Here is a 14,850-nt window from a genome sequence, read left to right as displayed (position 1 = left end):
CTTCATATTTTGAACTTTATTTTTTTGTCACTATGGAGGCAATCTAGTACTGAAAGGGCTACAAATGTAAAAGGAATGATCTTGGATGACACTTGGTGGGAACGAGTGGAATATCTTCTTAGTTTCATTGAGCCCATCATGAGTATGATCCGTTATACTAACATGGATCATCCATGTTTAGGAGAGGTATACGATGGAATTGACTCAATGCTTGAAAACATGAAACATGTCATCAATGAAAAGGAGCAAGATCCTGAAGAAACTTTCTTCAAAGAGGTGTAGACAATTTGTGTTGAGAGGTGGAATAAAATGACCACCCCTCTTCATCTTCTTGCATTTGCATTGACTCCCAAATTTTATAGTGATGAAATTCTTTCTATGCCTTCAAGGGTACCACCATATAGAGATGCAGAAGTTAGTGAGGGGTGCAAGAAAGCACTTACAAAACTCTTCCCCGATCATGAAATGGAGAATATAGTTACAAGTGAGTTTGCTGATTTTGTGGCTTCCAATGGTCAAAGTGCTTCTGCTCTTCGTGACAAGTATACAAAGGATCCTCATGCTTGGTGGTATCTTAATGGTCATACGTCACCACACCTCCAAACTCTTGCAATCAAACTTTTATCACAAGTAAGTTTTTTGTTTTCAATTTTCCATTTTTATTGCACTCAAGTTATATTGTTTACTATTTGTAAAAATAACAAAAATTATCAACTTTAAATTTGAATGATATTTTTTATGTCCCTCACTTTGTTAATATAGGTTGCTAGTTCCTCCTCATTTGAGTGAAATTGGAGTACATACTCCTTTATTCACTTAGTGAAACGCAATTGATTGGCTGCAAGTAAGGCAGAAGAACTAGTTTATGTGCATTCCAACTTGTGCCTTCTTACTCATAGTCAAAATGAGTATAAGGAAAGGGGGCATAAAGTTTTGGGATGTAGATCCAAAGCGAACTGATTTGGATTTTTCAGCTGCCACACAATCTTTACCGGATGTGCAGCCAGGCAGCCACCGTCCTAGTGCAAGTAGCAGTGGGGTTGCATGTGATTCTAATCTACTTACATCAACTAATGTCACTGATGATGTTGATGTTGATGATCTTATATGATGCCTATATCATCGATGCATAATTAGTAGCTACTAAGTGTGTTATTTTAATTCTGCATTTGAACCAATGAACAATGAATTGAATAATTTGTGTTATTTTAATGTTGCAATTGAACCAATGAATAGTGAATTGAATAATCTATCATAAATTAAAGTTTTGACAAATTGATAGCAAACCAATACTACTGTATTTTGGGTTTTTAATATTAATGGAAGTTCTGAGTTTGTTTAGCATGTATGATCTGTGATATTCTAAATTTAATCTTGTTTTTACTTTTAACTTTTAAGCCTGCAAATATTTATATAGTTATGATTTTTAATGTTCTTCTTTACGAACGTACCCAAACTCCTCCCAAAAAATGGTCGTACCAATGTATCGTATCAACGTTATCGTATCCATGCTCGTACCCGTACTGGCAACTTAGGATGATACCAAAATCGCTTCTCTTTATCATTGTTGTGACTTGCACGGTGATTAAGAACATTTGGTGTTATTGCATGGTTTCTACTTCCAATAGTTAGAGTTAGATTTCCTTTGAAGTTGTTAAAGTAGATTTCATTTCAAGAAGTTGTTAAGAGTAAGAGAAGATGGATAGTTGCATGGTGATATTAGTGGATGCTTGATAGGGATCTATAACTAGGCCACTAGCATCCTAACGGCTTGTTAGGAAGCCTTGCATGGTAAACTAGTCCTTTACCCTTGAATCATTGCATCTATGGAGGTATACCCGCTGGTTAGCTTACATCAAGTTCGATCCCCATCCATTTGCTATTCTTTCCATTCATAAGGGTAAGAGTAAAATAGCAAGTAGTTGAGTAATCGGAATTCATTCTAAGAAAGTTAGGAAGGTAAAAGTCATTAGAGCATCACTGCCCCATCGTCGCGACCCTCAACATTATCTGGCACCACACCCTCCATCATCACCACCATCAACGTTATCTAGCACTCATATATTTTACAAACCCATCATCATCATCCCAAAACCCAAGTCGTCCTTGAATGAACAACATAAGGCCACCTACATGATTACCACCAAATCACATCGATATAACTGAGTTAGTATCCACAGGTGTAAGGAGCACTGGAGTTTTTCTAATGTCTTCATGAGTATTAAATTTTCAACAGAGAAATTGAGTGTTTGATATCCCATAACAAGTGTTCAATTGCTATATGTTATGTAGTGGTACAAAACTGACATCAACAGTAGTCAATGAAGCCAAACCATCATTGTGATCCTCGTGATCTGACACGATGTTTAGAGGCCAATGATGGCGATTTCCATTGCTAGGAGGCACCTAGGTGCTATATTCAGTCAGTGATGATATTGGCACTTACAATGGTGTTGGGTGTCTAGTGGAGGTATTAATTCATTCATATGGAATATAATCCTATGACTTAAAAGCAATGCTTTTGATGCTTTTGAATGAAAGGTGTGTTGAAGAAGTTTTTGAAGTGAAAAGTGTCTCATGAAGCTCTTAGCTTGGGAATAATTTATTATTAATTCAAAGTTATTAAATGAAAGCTTCTAAATTAAAAAGTGTATTGATGAAGGCTCTTTAGTGAAAAGTGTATTAGAGAAGCTACTTGCTTTGGTGTCTTGAAGAAGACATCTTTTATTATAAAAGCAATGCTTTGTGAGAAAGCAATTCATTTTATGATGTTTATGTTTGATAAAATTGGGTGATGAGGGTTTGAGAATATTCTTCAAGCTAAGAAGAAATGTCTTTGATTTTGTAGGCACTTTGAGTTGGGTTTGCATACCAGTGAATTGTGTTTGAATGATGATGATGTATATCATTCAATTGCCTCATCTGCTGGGAGAAATCTGCACATTATCAAGGTCTGATTGGATGTCTTTTCTGCATGGGTTTTGATACAAATTACCTTTCAGGTTTGGGAATTGTACAGATTTCTAGGCAGCTATATTACTGATAATTCATACTGTGTTCAAAGCTAGCATTACATAATGCATCTTACATCTGAGAGTTGAAGATAGATCAAGGGTTTCGAAGGGAATTTGTGCAAGAGATTGACTTCATATTGCTGCTATCTGTTTAGTATATGGATGGCAAACAGGACTGGGTTATAATTCTGCAATTAATGGCCTTGTTTAATGATTGTATGACTGTCACGTTGGGTGGCATTTGGATTTGTTGAGGCAATGATGGAATTGCATCCTAGCTGCGTTGGGACTTGGAGGTTCTGTTTTCATTCCAAGAGCTGCATTTGAACTGGAGGTTCAAAATTTACTGATTTGTGGCACATGGTTCATGCTAGCAGCCGTGTCAACTTCTAACTGTTGAAGATTGTTTAGAATCTTTCAACACCAAGCTTGGAGCATTGTCAGGTTCCTTTCTAGAAATTATAAATAGATTTCGTATGTTGTCACCATAGATGTGTTTTGATTAGTTGTGGAGGACTAAGAATGCACTCCAAGTGTTTGATGTAATGTCATAACTAAGCTGCTCTTACTTAGTTAATTAGCAGTTAACTAGTTTGCATGCCAAGTGTTTGTAGAAATGTCTACTGGCTGTAGATGCAGATTTTACATGTAGAAATCATATGTATGCATTTGAATGGTAAAAAATAATTGCAATTGTACTTCAGTTCTTTTGCTTGGATGTCTAATAACCATTTGCAAGTGTCTAAACCAAATCTGAAACCACTATAAGCAAGCAAAAGAAACCTAAAAATAAATAGTAGCAATATAAAGGTTTCATGCAAAGTGTTTGACAAAATGTCAAACATCCACAATTGAAGCAATTTGGTATTTGTTACAGTTAGAATCAGCAGAGGTTCTTTACAACCTAGCCATAACTATCATTCCTAATTAGGAGGATTTCCTTAATTATTGGTGTTTACACCTCCAGTAACTATTTTGGTATGTCCAATATACATATTGCATATCTGTGAAAGACATGCAATGATTGTTTGTGCATAGTTAGTCACTTGTGAGTTATCGCTATTACATGCTTATATTAATGGTATTAGTGATTTTAAAGGTCAAATGTGCCCTGTATCTATTTGATTCAAAGTAAATTGCATGATTTTAGCTTGAGGTCATTTTGTGGTTTATTGGGTATTTGGATTTTAAATTGATTTTAGTATTATTTTATTTCACTGTAGAAGTGAATTATATTGTGGAAATAAAGTTCATTTTTCAACACTTGGCCTATTTCCTTCATTGTGCTCTTCAAAGCCATAGTAGTGATTTTGGATTGATGAGTTTGAGAGGCTTCTTGGGTGGATTTTTATGACAAAAGGCTCCTTGAATTTTCTTGTTTTGTGCTGTTCCATTTTCATGCCCTCATTTTTGGTATGTGGAATTAACTTTTCATTTGAAGTTCTAGCAAATTGAGAGGTAGGGAATTCAATTTCTCTTTCTTTCATCTATAATATTGTTTGAAACTTGTTGAGAATAATTTGTATAATCAAATATAACATACTTTATTTTGAAAACAAATTCATTTTTTTGTTTAAAATATCTCAATTTTAGACTTGAAAACCTGGTTTCATGTAACAAAATTCTGTACTTTATTTTGAAAACAAATTCATTTTTTAGTTTAAAATATCTCAATTTTAGACTTGAAAACCCGATTTCATGAAACGAAATGCTGCCCAGTTGTGTAGAATGAATGATTGGTAAATTTTATTTTGGAATTGTTTTATTGCAAATATTTCCTCAAATAGGTCTCTTTTTGTTTTTAATTCCAGGAATATTTTGTGTTTGAGGTCCATCAATGTTGGATGGCCTCTTGGAGTGATTTTTGCTTAAAATTGGAATGTGATGAAACGTGGATTTTGATTGTTTGCATTTGTGATTCTATTGTGGACCAATGATATCATATATGAGAATTTTGAAATGGAATCAAATCAGCTCCATCTCTAGGCATTATGGCCAATGGAGTACATAATTATGTGTAAAAATGACATTTTAATTGAGTAAATTCGATATAATTGAGATGTCTTGCATTTGGATTTGGCATAAGCCTAAGTCTAGGTAGTAGGGTGAGTTTAGGGCCCGGCCCAAAGTGTTGTGCAAGCAATCATGTTAAGGAATATCTCAATTGAGTGATAACCTAAGCTAGGATGGAATAGAACATTAAGCAGTTCACATGCATGCCTTGAGCTTTAGTACAAGGCTAAAGATAACTTATAAAGGCATTATCACACATGGAGAACTAGTACTTGTCCATAGATACATGCCCACTCTTGTCGCACTGCTTCTTGCATGACCGACATTCTCTTAAGTATGAGAAAATGGTCTTTCTATTAGTGTGTCCTCATGAGCACACAAGATGAAACTCCCTACATTTAGCACTCTAGTATCTAGGTCTTGGTTAATTGAGTTGCACCATGTAGATGTATTGCTGCTTGAGGATTTTGATTGCCTTGTAACATATGTTGTATGGCAATTATGATGTTGCTCTTGTTGGAGCCTCATTGTCGTTATAATTGCCAATCAAGGATGCATCCTCATTCTTAAACATTGCTTATTGATGCTAAGGCACCTTACATGCTTGATTATTTCTATGTGATGATAGTGATGCATTGTAGATGGTGTTCTTATCTTGATATTGCTTTATGTATGTTTCTTGATTGAGTAGTTTATGTTGAAGGTATGTTGCATGTTGAGTGTTGAGTGTTGCTTTGGTGTAAGCCTATAACTTCCCCTAGTATGCTTGTACAACAGTTTGGGTCATGTGACAATCTCCAAGAGCATGGCGGGGTGTACCTAAGGGTTCCAAATGGTCGAGTGGCATTAAACCACCATGAGGGACTTGTGGACTTGGATTCATGACTTGGTTTCAAGAGTAGATCTCTCATTCTCTTCTTACTTGCAATCCTTGTTCTTCATTTCATGCAACAATGTAACCAATGTAAATGATTCAAAAGCTTTGTATATTTGTAATCGTGTTGTTGGACACTCCATGAGGAGCTGATGGAATTGGATATTATTGATATGTATTTGTATTTGGTTTGATGTGCCAATGTTGGTATTGAGCTTGTCCTCCTTGTTAGCTATCTTTATAAGCACATGTATCTTGATTTCCGTCATAGGAACACTTGGTTTGGTGCTTAAAATGAGCATTATTTTTGTCTTGCAATGCCTTGAGGGTGTCGTATTCCCTCTTTTTATTGTCATGTGAGTTCAGTTTAGTTCAAGTGAATATAGGTAGGGTTTTCGAACAATAAGGATGTTAAATGTGCTAGGATTGAATTAGGGAAGTTTTGGGTGAATAGAACTTGTTTAGGATCCACTATAACTTGCCCATAGTTGTAGGAGACACCTAGTGACCTTGGGCACTCTTTGCACACTTTTCTCCCAAATGTTTTAGCTGATTTCTACCAATCCGAGTGTAAAATTTGTATTTTGACTTTTACATTGTGTTGAGGGTGTCCTAGAGGTCCTGTAGTGAAGTGAAGAATCTCACCACTCAAGACGTGTATGAATCAAGGATGACAATGAAGTCTATCAGTTTGGAGGATGTCATCACAAAAATCAGACACTTGTGTAGTGCACGTTCATTCAAGACACTTGTGTGGTGCACGTTCATCAAAGACACTTGTGTCGTGCACATCCGTGTGCAGTTTGCATCCATCTAGGACAGTTGTGCAATTCACATCCATCAAGGACATTTGCACAATTTGCATTCATCCATAACACTTGCGCGTTTTGCATTCATACACAACATGTGTGTCCATTTTTCGTATCATTGTCCACTGTGGGCACCCTAGTCTTGCAGTTCATTCTAGAGAGGATTTCAAGAGCTCAAAGCATCCATTTGACTCCATTCCAAATATGTTGTGAAGCTAGTTGAGTCATGAAACCCTTGGAGGATCCTTGAGAACCAAAATTTCAGGGAGGGCCTTGGGTGACTACAAGTACATCATGTACCATGTCTATTGTGTCAAAGACCTTTCCCCTTTCTTCGTTGAACTTTGTTGGCTTTTAGTCTTCTGTTTGTGCAATGTTGCTTGGCAACTGCTTGACCTAATAGTGAGATTTAAGTTTTGGAACTGCATACATTTTAATGTGTTTAAATTTAATGTTTCAAAAACTAAAAAGCATCCCATGCTTTTTATGTCCACTTAGCTCCCATCCATGAGGTTTCCTCGCTGAGGCATTACAACTACAAAGTACAAAGATACATTAATTTCTGACCTATAATATGATGTAAACTTTATATACATAGACCAAAGGAAGTCACATCCCAATCTTCTTTCTTCTCTTCAGCAGCATTCACATATTGCCCAATCCTCATATCAAACGTCATGTGTAAACACATATCCAGTAAGCACATGAGTTTGGGGATAATGAGTGTGCAGCCTTCTCTGTTTTAATGCAGCTTAATAGAAGGTATTTTTTTTAACTCAGGAAAATACCCATGTCCAGCAATAACCTCTATTGGCGTGCAAGAATAATGTCCAGAACTTCAGTATAGCTTCTCTGATATATTCACCGAGCATGCTAGCAATGGTCTTCATGCATGCATGGCATCCCACACGGGGTCGACTAACACAGGTAGAAGTCCCATGCACCAGCAATACAAAGATAGCACTGAGAAATTAATCATTTTATCAAAAGTACTCAGCACTGAGATCTCATGCTCCTATAAGATACTCAGATGTTTAGAACACCTTTCCTTATTTTCCCAGCAGTGATAAAATGGAAATCAATTCATTTATCTTATAGAAAGCCACACCCAACATTAAATAGTTTGCTTATTATCTCCTCCAGTCATGGTGTCTGAAAATGTGTCTCCAAGTGAAAAGATAAATCTTACAGAACTTAGACATTGGTATTGGAATAAGACTTCACCAATTCCTTTAACACTCAGTCATGATCAAGCAAGAGATCTTTGTGATCTCTCCTCCAACTAGCCAGGACAGATAGTTTCAGTGACACAGTCATTTGATTCTTGATGTTAGCAATTGCATAACAGAAGAATAGTCCAGAAAAAGCAGTATAATGTGATTACCCTTTCTGGTCATGGGAATTCTCCTTCTCAGCATTGCTGTCAGCAATATCCATAGTAGCCATTTGATTCTCTATTAAATATAAGTAGAACAATATTACTAAAACTTTTGTGTGCATTTGAATGTGTAATGATTAACAGTGTCTTGTGTTTCCCTTCGCATATTCTATCATCTTGTTTTCCACTAAGATAGCATTGTCCTCCAGACCTCATGGGATCCAGATTAGCTGATCCTACAACATGCACTTATAAAAAATACAATCCACATAAACGGAACAAAAAATGTTTCATAATCGTATATATAGAATCCAAACAGAAAGAAGTTTCCATCAAATGAAGCAGATTTTTTATCATGTGAAAGCTAAGAAAAACATACTTGTTTTCGATATGAATAAAAGTCGTTACTGCCTAAAATAGTAATATCAAACCCTGCATCATCATATTTTTAACATTCAGGTTAAAAAATCTCAGATAACGCCATTGATTTGATCACTTCATTAAAACAAAAACTAAAAGAATGAAACAATACAACTGGATGGTATGGTATTTCAGTCTGCATATCATACAGGGTGACAAAAATGTTTCAGTGTCCAAAAGTGTAATAGTGAACGCAAAAAGGAACACCTTTTAAGAGAAGTTTAAGAAGTGTGTCCTGCTTGCCATTATCATTGTCAAAGTTTGCTTTTGCAGCAGCCACAGAAAACTGCACTGCTTGTTCCACAAACGGATTGCCATTTCCACTGCAGATCCCAAAGATAATTATCATTTCCCCATTAAAAGTCTAAATTTTTAAATATTGTTATTTGCAAGAAACACCTTAATTAGGTTGTCTGCTCCAAAATGAAATAACACTGAATCTAAAATTTCAATAATAGACAAGTAAAATGAGGAAGCAAAAAAAGTTGTAGAATAAAATATGAGCTGAAGAGATAATGACAGATTAGTGAAAAATTGATAAGAGAAGAAAAAATAAAAATAATTCGTCACCAAATATTAAGGACCAATTTTATATGCATCATTTAACCATCTGTCAACCTCCAGATGCACATGGAACATGTAACACTGCAAAAGATGTAGTAGCTATACCTCAGAGATGAGACATTCTGCAGGCTAAGAGTTTTGAGGGATAGCTTGTAAAGACCTTCCTTTGATAGTTGAGGAGATGATAATTTTACATCTGTCCATTGCTGCAAAATAACAATGAATGAAATACTTGAGCCTCATAAAAAGTAGAGCATCAGTTGCAGATTTATAGTTAAAAAACAAAGGGATAAGAATAGAAAATTAGTTTAATTGTACACTCTGAATATACTTTAAAAATGTTTTACCTATTCTAGGATGAGACTATAATGAAAAAAAATTTTACAGGCAAAGTTGGATTCATTGCAATTAATATTTTTGAACTGGATGCATCCTCAGTCATAATGGTGGTTCTCTGGTCAAACAGTTGGTCTTTTCTTCTGTGAAGTGCGATTTTAATAATACTTCACAGCTCGAGCCACTAAAATCAAACCTCAGTCATGAAACTATTGAAGAAATGAAGCAATGCATGAGAACACATGCGTCAGAACAGGTGTTTTTCTTCAAGTTTGATTCTGCAAGGAATATAGTTTTCAGAATGCAAGAAACCTTAATCTGAGGAATGCAAGAAAAGATAAAAACTAAATACAAGACGATTTAGTGACATTATCATCATAAATAATTGTTTGTCTCCTTATTCTATCAATAAACAAGTCAAACAGTGGGCTTCCATGATTGGTAGGAATACAATTGTGCAAAGCCACAACTCACAGTATTAAGGCAGTAATAAGAGCAATGTTCCAAACTAATGAGAAATGCACGACGCAAAAGGATCAAAGATCTGATGTGATTGTTTCATAAGGCAGTAGAAAGGAACATGGACGAGGAAACTATAATCATCAACAGAATGAAATGTACATTATATTTGTAGAACCAACATATTGATAAGTAGGAGATATTTTCCACAGCAAGTCAAATTGTGATATTACTATCAGGATTTAACTATGTAGTTTTTGAGTCAAACCCATTGACCCATGTCTCATGAGTAGCAGTTTTGAGATGGGTTCCTATAAACCACCACTACTCATGAAACACGGGTCAATGGGTTTGACTCAAAAACTACACAATTAAATCCTTATAGCAATATCACAAGAACCAACATAGCAAAAAGATAGACCACTATACAAAGCATGCAGTTTTCAATGACTACAATTTAATGAATTGTGGCTGAGTTCCAAACAAACAAGGAAACCACATTTAATGCACATTAGATGTTATGGTAAATCAACGTTGTTGTAGTTGTATAAAAAAGAGGAGATGAAAATTCCTTAAATAGATTTACAAAGACGATGTTTTTAAAAGAAGCAATCGTGAACTAAAGAAGGAAATAGAAACTACCTAATAAACTAAAGACTGACTAAGATGATCATTAAAGAAAAATTATACTATTCTAATACCCTCCCTTAATGTTTATCATCCAACTGATGTATTTTGGTCACAAATTCTGCAAAACATTATGTTAATACTAAGACCCTACCTGGTTCTACAAAATGTAAATGACCATGAAGCCAAAATCTGTCCAAAAAAGAACAAAGAAGGGTAGAACGGAGAAGGATGCCCCCTTCTTCAAAAAGCTTTGCAAAAAGATACAAGAACCTCCCACCTACTCTACCACTGAGATGAATGTTCCACTAACCTTCCCAGAACAAGCAAAACATCTGACTAGAAATCATCAAAAAACATCCAACCTGATGTCGAATAACAGAGTTGCTCTTCCCTGGAGACGGAAACAAATGCTAAGAACAACTGGTACAATTTTGAGGAAAAATTGGCAAACCCTCCCCAAACTTTGTAGATGAACAAGATTCCCCACAATAGATTACAAAAAGGCCCAATTTTTTTAAAGAGAAATTTTGGAAAAATCAAACACGATCTTTGAGGTGAAAAAAATCAAAACCAAACAATAGAATTCCAAACAACAATAGACATACAAAGCATCATATGGTAAAACCCAATAGATAGTTTTTGAGGAAAAATTTATAAACTCCCAAAGAAATCCCATGCAACTTTGCAAATTATAGAATCAAAATTTTTTTGAAGGAAATACAGTGTTACACCAGTGCAGGGGTGCGACATTGCGGAGGGACGTTGGGACGAGTTTCGAGTGTGGGGGGCCTCAATTTGGAGATGGCGGAAGCGCAGCGGCAAGGGTGCAGAGGGTGCAAAGGGTTGAGGGGGGGGGGGAGGTGGCATAGTGTACACAAATGACTTGAAATGCTAATTATGAAAGCATACTTCAATATAACATACCAAATATAGTTTAACAATGAATATAGAAAATTGAAATGTGATTCACGAACCATAAGTTCAAACATCAAACTTCAAACTTCATAACCAATGACCATTGAACTTAGTAACATACTCATGATAAGTTGTAATAGTAAAGTTTTAAATTAACTATTAACTGACAAAGATGAAAGATTCAAAATTCATTGTTCAAATTATAAATATGATATATCATAAAGATCAAGATGCTCATGACTACAACGAGCAAAGTAGCATGAAACAGTGAAATGAAATAATGTATAATGGCCACATCAAAGTGAGTACAATCTACAAAATGTCAATAATAAGAAGGTAAGAGTGGGAGCTCTCTAATCATCCCCTAAACCGAAGTTCTCATCACTAGAACTACTAGACTCCTCACGGGTAAGATAATATAAAAAAACTTAAACAAAATTGACTTTTCAACATGGGCATTGGATGCACCCCACACGTCCCCTGAAAGTACTTCGCGCACACCCGCGCACCTATTGGGTGCATCGAATGATGCGGCCGTGGTGCAATGTTGCTTCAACAGCGGTGGGGGAGTGTGGGTGCACGACACACCTGCACCCGGGACATACGCACACCCAATATGCCAAGGTTTTACCTCGAGTGCATGGGGAAATATTATGATAACCCCTCAAATAATTTTTTAAGGGAAAAATTTGTGAAAACCCATCAAATAATTTTTTAAGGGAAATATTTTTGAAAACCCATCAATAATATTTAAAGGGAAAAAATTGTGAAAACCCATCAAAATTATTTTTGGGGGAAAATTATAAAAACCCATCAAAATATTTTTGAAGGGAAAAACTTATGAAATTTTTGAGGGAAAATTTATGAAAAACCATCAAAAAATTTGAAGGGCAAAAAGTATTAAAACCCATCAAAGAAACCTTCATGCAACAGAATACGAGGCTTCGTATAGTAAGACAACACATGCAAGTGACAAAGTGCACATGCAAGCAAAATGAAGTACATGCAACAAACATACAAGTACATGCAACCCTCAAAAATCAAAGACTTTTTCTGAATCAAGAAATCGAACGATCAAAATTATAATTTTTTTAATTGTCATCTTAAATACCTCCATGATTTTTATCCCAAAAAAATCAAAAAACTAGAAAAACAATTACAAATCAAAAGAGGTTTAATTTGTCAAATTTTATGAAATCACATCAACCCACTCTGATACCATGTTATGGTTAATCAATTTTGTAGTTGCAGTATTAAATAGAGAAGAAAAATCCTTATATAGATTTATAAAGACAATGTTTCTAAAAGAAAGAATCATGAACTAAAGACGGAAAAAGAAACTACCTAATAAACTACAAACTAACTAAAATGACAATTCAAAAAACATTATAATGTTCTAATATTAGAGTCTAAAAATGCTGTAATCAATCTATCAGTAAACCCAGCAGTATTGCAGGCACTTTAGAAGCATTTGATTGTGAAAACTGTGTTCAGTATCTCCATGTTCCACAGATGTACATTCATCCAATTCACCAACTATATTTGTACCAGCATTGTAGGCTGAGGAAAAACCATTTGTAAAATGATATAAATTTGCTATAGAAGAATAACTTTCTATTTCAGCAAGATGTACATTAAGAATTAAGGATTAAAGTTTCCCCTAGGCAAATTATATAGTACAATTTCTTAAAATAGGTTGTACCACATTAAGCAAAAGATGACCGGGACATACAACAAGAGAAGTTAAAGATGGAGGCCACATAACAGATCATTTGCCTCCTAAATACCCTAGGAGAGAAAAATTGGACGGTTAAAAATATGCTGGCAAAATTGTACAGTGAAGGAAGATGCAAAGTAGCCAACAAGTCATATGGATCTTTTTGGATGATGTATGACAACTTCAAATAAAGGCCATGTGATGTCAAAAGAAATTGCAGGTGGTCGTACAGCAATAAAGGAGGTTGATATATTCCTTAAAACATCAATTGAATTTTCAATTTTCTGTCATCTAGTCAACATGTAAGGGCTGAGTTGTACACAGAAATTTAGAAAAAAAAACTCATCTACTGAAATTTGTACACTTAATTACTGATTCTCTACTGAAATGGCCAGATGTTGTTTCTGATGCCTCTGGATGCTTGGGTGTGTTAGGATGCTGCACGGATTCTCTCTGAAAGCGCATCCTAGGACTGTGGGTTCTTGGTGGATTCACTGCAGCGCATCTAGCAAGAATCCACAGGTCCAGGATGTGCTTCCTAGGAGAATCCAAGCCCATCTAGAAAGCACCCACAGCCAAAACGTGTTTTAGATGTCAATTTTAGCATGTATTTAATTGATGATAATGAGAATGTGGATTTTTTTGAGAATCCTTATGATTCTGAATGACTGAATTTGATTAGTGAATTTGAAGTTGAACTATCAATGGTGAAGCATCATGCTATAGAATGGTTTATTTTTGTATATTTCTTGCATTTCTTTGCATACATAAATTTTCGTACATATATACAATATACTATCAATAGATTTTTTGATCTTTAGCACACCATGAACATAGATTTTGGTACATATATATTATTATTATTATTATTATAATATATGGACGCATCCAAAATCCCCAAAACAAAAATTCCATGCACCAGCACCCCGCACCCACATCAGCATCAATAACTTAGTTTGTACAATAAAGAGATAGAGTATGGAAGAAAGAATAACTTCAGTAAATTGGTGAGTTTTCTCTGTATGCATGGGGAATAAATGAACTATGGAGGGTCATATGGTGCGAAATGTCAACATTTGTAATTAATATTTTAGTTGTCTTCATTTGCCCTTTTATATATGGTATAGAGTGGAAAAAAAAGGACCTTTGTAATTTAAGTTTTTATTATTTAAAATTTCCACCAGTGTAGAAAAAATAAAGTTTTTTATTATTCTGACTTCTCTCATGTGGGGCCCACCAATTATTTTATCCATCTACTTCATTATCTTTGTTGTCTAATCTACTGTATGGTTTTGTTGTCCTCAATTTTGTCAACACAAAATTGAACAAACCTATGCAACTTTCTCATGGATTTATAGGTGTATCCTCTGAGTTTTGGGTGCTCTCAATGGTGTATTATAAAGGAAAAGCATCATCCTTGAATTGTCCTAAATTTCAAGCTGTTTCATACACCCTTATTGAAGGTTTCCATCAAGCATTTCAACATCTTTCATGTCATGAAAGTTTTTTCTTCTCTAATTACATGGAATTGATTTTTGGTGACATTCAATTCATTTTTTTTTCTCGGTTTTGTGTTCAGTTTTTTAGTTTTCTTTTTGCCCTAGGATTGTGGTATTTTCAATTCTGCTCATTTTGAGCTATTGTAGGCATTATTCAGAGTTGGCTATCAAAAGTCATTGAAGAATCAAACATTCAGCATGTAGGGCCTAATAATACAATGT

The 14,850-nt window shown here is 35.1% G+C and overlaps 1 protein-coding gene across 5 annotated transcripts in view; it reads right to left on the bottom strand.

Annotated features, from left to right (window-relative positions):
* The window catches only part of LOC149534276 (GHMP kinase family protein), a 64,405-nt gene that overhangs the window by 33,449 nt on the left and 16,106 nt on the right, over nt 1–14,850 (bottom strand). For all 5 annotated transcript variants that reach the window (XR_016358081.1, XR_016358080.1, XM_089807513.1 and 2 more), the window contains exons 4-6: nt 9,178–9,278; nt 8,716–8,831; nt 8,468–8,520 (exon numbers count right to left, since the gene is read on the bottom strand). Coding sequence is in view for 3 of the 5 variants with exons in the window: in XM_089807513.1 (XP_089663639.1) it covers nt 8,468–8,520; nt 8,716–8,831; nt 9,178–9,278 (270 nt within the window). In the remaining 2 variants the exon portion in view is untranslated. The remainder of the gene's footprint in view (nt 1–8,467; nt 8,521–8,715; nt 8,832–9,177; nt 9,279–14,850) is intronic.

The sequence above is a fragment of the Cupressus sempervirens genome, chromosome 10, assembly GCF_028749045.1.
Source record: "Cupressus sempervirens isolate cs-2001-9-10 chromosome 10, ASM2874904v1, whole genome shotgun sequence".
NCBI lineage: Eukaryota > Viridiplantae > Streptophyta > Pinopsida > Cupressales > Cupressaceae > Cupressus > Cupressus sempervirens.
Note: the sequence above shows the minus strand (reverse complement) of the source record. Positions and strands in the feature narration are given on the sequence as shown.